We start from the raw sequence: 5,817 nt of genomic DNA, 5'->3' as shown, positions 1-5,817 counted from the left end.
GTGCTCGATTTTTCCTTCTTTTTTCCGAGGACAAGCCAGCTCCCGTCTCATTCTGAAGAAAGGCCTCGTTTTCAGTCACGCGATTGAATTATTTCTTTCTTCTCTTCTTTTCTTTCGAGTTCACGCTCTTCGCCTCTTAGGGTGACCAACACAGTTGTGCTCTCGGCCTCTCCACACCTCTCTTTCGTTCCTTCGTACCTCTACTCTTTCTCTCTTTCTCTCTCAGGTGTCTATACAGCTCGGCCAGACTTCACTCGTTCACTGTCATCTCTATTTTTCTCTAAAGACGGTCCTTCTTCTTCGGAGGAAGCTCCTTTTTTATCTAAAAAGTCAAGATGGCGGTGAGATATTCTCCCTTCTTGTTCTTCTATTCCTTCATCTCTCTCCTTTTCTTGTTCTCCCCTCTCTAACCTTTCCTATTGAGAATAGTCCACAGGGTATTATCCAGTCAGGATCCATGCACGCAATCTCTTCTCTCTTCTCTATCATCTACACACATATTCAGTTCAAAAGAAGAAGACAAGGAATCTTCTGTAGATTAGAACACGTTGCTCTTCGTGGGGGGTACCTATTTTAGAGGCGCGGCGGAGAAGTGCGTACATGTATACGTCTCAATATATATCTTGTATATGGCATGCAGCTAGCCACGTGGACTGTCTGGAGAAGCAGATAGCTTCATTCTTCACACAGAACGTCTCGACTCATCGAGATAGATCAATTTCCTCATATGTTTCTCTACAGCCTCCTTTAGGGGCTTCTCTCCTAGCTGTGAAAAAGTCGACTGCGCTTTTTTAAGACATGTTTGAAAAAAGAAAGGACAGAGAGAGAGAACGAAAGATCTCCCTTCTGTAGACCTGTGTGTAGGCATTTATGAAGATGTGTGGACGCATGTGATCGAGAGCAGGGACAATCCCCCATTTATAAATGTCTACCTATAAATGTATATGCAGAAGACCCATTCTATTCTTCTTCCGTAGCCTGCCTCTCTAGATTTTAAGCAGATAGGCTAGGTCAGTAGAAGTGGCAAGAGAAAGAAGAGAGAGAAGTGAGAGAGAATGAATACAACGATAATAGGGTGTTGATAACTCGTAGATTCCTTCATACTTCCAGGACAACTGCACTCTAGAAGAAGAGAAAGGATATCAGAAATTCCGTTTTGCCAATGGCTTGATCTTTCTTTTCTATTCTGTTCTGTTGTCTCTTCTCTTCTTCCTCTGCATGTAATCGAATGAGTTCTTTCAGTAGACATCGCATATCGAAGAAAGCACCTACATCTCCTTTCTTCATTCTTCTTCGTCTTCTTCTCCTCTATGGTGTTCTCTAGAGTGTGATAGAAGCTCGAGCTCACTATAACGCACTGGAGCAATGTAAACGAAGAAGAAGTGGAGATACACAGGCCAAGGGGCAAGAAGATTGCCTGGCTGTGAAAGGTCGAGCGCTTCAGGCTGGGGCTGATGTGTAAGTATCTAGACGTGTTTCACATTTTAGGAACAAGAAGAAAAAGAAGAATGAATGATCGATCAGACAGACAGACTTCTTATCTCTCTCTTTCTCCTTTTGACATCTCTCTCTGTTTGAGTCATCCATGGCGAAGCCGAAGTCGCATGTCTCTTGACCTATCCATTCGTTAGGACGGGAGGACTTTTCTTTTTACCATCCCGGCGTCTCTGTCTACATACAGGTCTATGAAGCAACTCTCCTTCTTCAGTACATCTACGATCTGATAGCTAGATAGATTAGTGATAGATAGATAGATAGGACATGCCGGAGGCGCCTTGTATCTAAGCAGTTAGCTTCCCGTTGTTCTTTCCTTTTGATTGAGTAAGTCCATGGCGATTAAAAACGTCCTTAATATAGAGAACAAGCAGGCAGTTTTAAACAATACTTTCATCTCTTTTCTTTTTCTTTCTTGCCCTTCCTGTTCTCTGGCTTTGGTTTCTTTTTGATCTTTTTCTCTACTTACTTTGCCTTTGCACGCAGGATGACGCGTGAGTGCGGTATGTACGAAGATGCTTTCTTTCAGTGCTATCGACACAACTTTCGACTAGATGGGTGTAACGATGAGCGCACGACCCTTCAGCTACTTCAGTGCCAGAAGAGTGTTGCTCGCCGAGTTTTCAATCTGTGAATTCACAGAGGAGGATGAGGAGGAGGAGAAGAGAGATGAAAGGAGATGAAAATGAGAAGCGTCGCTATGGGGTTTCACGTCATTCCATCCATCAGGCTTTACTGACTTTCTACACATTTGAATATAAGACTTCGGCACGAAAGCCTTTTGTATGAGAAGGGGGGGATGACTGAGATAGAGAGAATGAACGGATGAGATGACTGTAATTCATTCGTGATGGCGAGCGAGTGGGGTGGGACAGAAAAGATACGGCGAGAGGATATGGCTGAGAGAGGAGAAGGAAAAGAATCGACATGTATGAAGTGATGAGTAGGTCTATGAACGTTTTTGGTACCGTGGAGAGGGGGGGGACAGGGGGACATCGAGGGTCGATAGATAAATAGATAGATTCACCTTGCAGTCATTCTATAGAGATGGGAAGAGTCAAACAGAGGGCGGGGCAGAAAGAGAAGACGAAGAAAGGTGAAAAGGGATGGAGCATGCATGTACCTATGTATGGATCTGTCTTCGGATGGTGTCCGTGTGGAAGATACAAATCCTTTGTCTAGGAAGGAATTTTCGTTCTTATCTAGAATTCTCGAACAATGACGATGTCTAGGCAAGAAGAGGACAGTCGCGTCGCGCCTTGAGTGATGAGGAGAACGACGACGAACTGTGCGTTGATTTCTCGGCACATTGTCTTGCGGAATTTCTTGCCAGGGGTTTTAACGAAGGTTCAAGAAAAAGGAACAGATACGGGAAAGACAGGAAAGAGAGATATTCTCTAGGAAAGGCAACCCGACTTGAGAGCTCCTTTTCTTCAACAGAAGCTTCCTCGTTCTTCTCTTCTTTTCCAATAGGCTGGCTGACATGTCGTAACAGCAGTAACATGGTGGCTCTTACCGGACAAAGACATTCACTTTACTGTAGGAGAAGAATCTTGTTAGCTATCAGTGATCACTAATGATAAAGTCTCCGTACGGGATGGTAGCTAGTAAGCTACGGTACGAGAGAAATCGAGCAAAAACTCACACCTAGCCGAATGAGAGCTGTCGGTGCCTCTTCTATTCTATCATGATGCCGCAAAATGATCACGGAACAACGACGAGTTTCTCACTATCCTACGCATGTTGTCTTACCCATGAATGATGGATAGCTACTTGACTAATTCTTGGGGCACTCGCTGTACAGTGCACATCTATCCCGGTTCCTGTCTCACCGCCGCCGTTGTTTTCTTAATTAGACGACACCGGCCAGGGTGCGATCAATCGTTAGGAGTTGAAATGAGCCCGTTGCCGACTAACTGACTCTTGTCGCTCTCGGGCTCGCAATACTAGAAAGAAATCAACGAGATACAACGCTGCAATTCAGACCCGCCACGAAGCCGACTGACGGTTACGGATGCCTTCGACAGAGCTGTCGGGTCGATCGCCACCTGTAACCGGTTACTGCCCTTACGCACTACACGCGGGCTTTCAGCTCACTGACGGGTTCTCCACGTGTTTCATCTTCGGAAAAAGTGACCGGTGTCTCGTGCGATCGCTTCCTGAGGACCGCTGTCTGTCTGGACTAGTGCTCTTTGATCACTAGCTTTTTGACTCTCGTGTTCCGAGCGGAGAGAAAACATTCGTTGTTTGCTCTGACAACAAGTATCCAGGGAGAGCATAAGAGAAACGATAGAGAGGGTTTTCAAATGACATCGTCCGTGTATGGCGTTTTCGCCTTAAGTCTCTGCCGCTCACCTCGAGCCTCCCTGAACGCAATGCAGCGGCTGGCTTCAGCTAGCTGGAACGACCTGTTTAGTGTCGAGCTGAGTATCGTGTATGTCGAGAAGACGCTTGGGTACAGGAAAAAAACTCGAGAGGTGAGTCACCTACCTACTTACACATTTTCTTAGAATGGAACTTCGTAAGGTCAATAGCAATCTGACTTACGTCCTCGGAAGACGACGCCGTCACAGTTCCATACAGTCCGCGATGCCAAATGCCCGCACATGCTACATGGGTAAGCCCGACTTTCTGATGTCACTGATCGAGAAACCGGAAGTGTTGTCAGTGGCACACATCCGTCCGTCATCTGCGATCCCCCCTGGACACACCGCACTTCTTTCTTGATGATAGAACCAGTTTAGTCCGCAGATGCAGGCGACAAAAAACTTGTTCCCTATATAAACACACCCACCGGCTCTCAAGAACATGAAGGAAAGACGTACTGGGCGGGCCCGGAGTGATGGAGCAGTGGCTAAAAGTACGCCGACAGCATGTGCTAGAAACACAATGGTTTAAAACATTCAGGCACCCTGCTGTCTGTCTGCCTCTGTCTCCTCCACATGAAACAGCGGTTCCTACCACTCCAATGGATATCTTGTTTGTTTGTCGCCAATGAAAAAAAAAATGCGAAGCCTAAGTACCACGGATACCTTAGAAGGCTTCTTCCTCCGTTGAGCTGTTATCCACGCTGAACACTGCTTGGTTTCAAAGACTCACTCTGATGTACATGTTCACTGTCTTAACGGGAGAAAGAGGTCGTCTTCAAGGGAGAAGAATAGAAGGGTGCTACACGGGTAACCACACCTCATTGATGCTTGGGGTATACAAGCCTTCCCAGCAACCTACTGCTGAAATCATTCAAGACAGCTGAGAGAGGAAAGGTGTTACGCCTCTCCCCGTTTTACTCCGATTGATGATAGGCCGCGCTCACACACGACCACGTCCCTCTACGATGACGTCGCGACCCCCTCCTCTCTCTGCTCCTCATCGTAGTTCGCTAGCAAACGATGCTTTGGTGTGCATTACTACATGGCGTCCGTCTACTGGGAGAATCCACGCCGTAAAGAAAAAAGTAACAGTACACAAGGACAACTCTTTCCCCATCTTGTTCTCGTCACTCACACTCAGAAAGCCTGCCCAGCGCGAACTGATAAATGAGGAAACTGCCACCACACTGGACTTCTTTCCCGCAAACCTTTCTTCCACACACATGGGTAGATATGAAGACAGATGGGTATACACACCCCGCGCACACAACAACATGCGCCAGAACGGACAGGAGTCTCCAACTAACCGTCTAGCAACAACACCAAGGTCACAGTATCAAGCTTACAGCTCTCTCCAATTTGATCATAGTTCCGGCTGCACGAGCAGAGGTTACGCGTGCGGCTCTCTCTTCGACGGATTTCTTCTCTACGAATTCGTATTCTCCTTGTCTTCCGCAGTTTCACCTTCTTCATTTGCTGTATCTTCGGCAGCTGAGAAATTAACGCGTTCCTCCGGACTCGTGAGCTCGTTCGAGCGTTCTGCTAACCTCTCAACCTTTTCACTTTCTTCTCGCCCGCCTTCACTAGTCTGTTTTTTCTCTTTTCTCCTCCTCTTTCTCTTAGCTTTTTCAGCAGCAGCTTTTCGAGCTTGGCTTGAGTAGAAAGTCTGGAGCCACAGTCTCCGCCTCTTTGCTCTCACAATCTCCCTCCTGGCATTGTATCGCCTCTCTTCATCTTCATTGTTCCTTCGTGCCGAATCTCTCTCGATGATTGAACCCACGTATCTCCCCGTTCCAAAGGCACCTAGAACTACAGGGACGACCGTGAGAGAACTAAACGTGGCAAGAACGATACCTGCCATGATCAGCCCCAAGCCTCTTAGGGGAGGTAAGTCCCTTCTCGGATATGTGACGGGATCATCAGGCTCTTTCCAAATTAGAACCTCATTCTTCTC

At 46.8% G+C, this 5,817-nt stretch overlaps 2 protein-coding genes across 2 annotated transcripts in view; one reads left to right on the top strand and one right to left on the bottom strand.

The window, feature by feature from the left end:
• CSUI_005042 (uncharacterized protein) overlaps positions 1-2,793 on the top strand; it is a 3,283-nt gene extending 490 nt beyond the window's left edge. The window contains exons 1-3 of the mRNA XM_068065222.1: positions 1-341; positions 1,325-1,458; positions 1,981-2,793. The exon at positions 1-341 is cut by the window's left edge and continues 490 nt beyond it. Of these exons, the coding sequence (XP_067922807.1) occupies positions 336-341; positions 1,325-1,458; positions 1,981-2,128 (288 nt within the window). The 5' untranslated portion in view covers positions 1-335 and the 3' untranslated portion in view covers positions 2,129-2,793. The remainder of the gene's footprint in view (positions 342-1,324; positions 1,459-1,980) is intronic.
• Positions 2,794-4,551: 1,758 nt separating this feature from the next.
• On the bottom strand, positions 4,552-5,773 carry CSUI_005041 (uncharacterized protein). The gene has a single exon (XM_068065221.1). It carries the CDS (start codon positions 5,722-5,724, stop codon positions 5,290-5,292), a length of 435 nt encoding a protein of 144 aa, XP_067922806.1. The 5' UTR covers positions 5,725-5,773; the 3' UTR covers positions 4,552-5,289.
• Positions 5,774-5,817: the final 44 nt, after the last annotated feature.

The sequence above is a fragment of the Cystoisospora suis genome (genome assembly GCF_002600585.1).
Source record: "Cystoisospora suis strain Wien I chromosome Unknown contig_2412, whole genome shotgun sequence".
In the NCBI taxonomy this organism is placed as follows: domain Eukaryota; phylum Apicomplexa; class Conoidasida; order Eucoccidiorida; family Sarcocystidae; genus Cystoisospora; species Cystoisospora suis.
The sequence above is the reverse complement of the archived record's forward strand: the minus strand, read 5'-3'. Positions and strand labels throughout refer to the sequence as shown.

Coding starts and splice junctions, on each gene's coding strand:
- CSUI_005041 (XM_068065221.1), bottom strand. CDS start 5,724: ATGGCAGGTATCGTTCTTGCCACGTTTAGTTCTCTCACGGTCGTCCCT.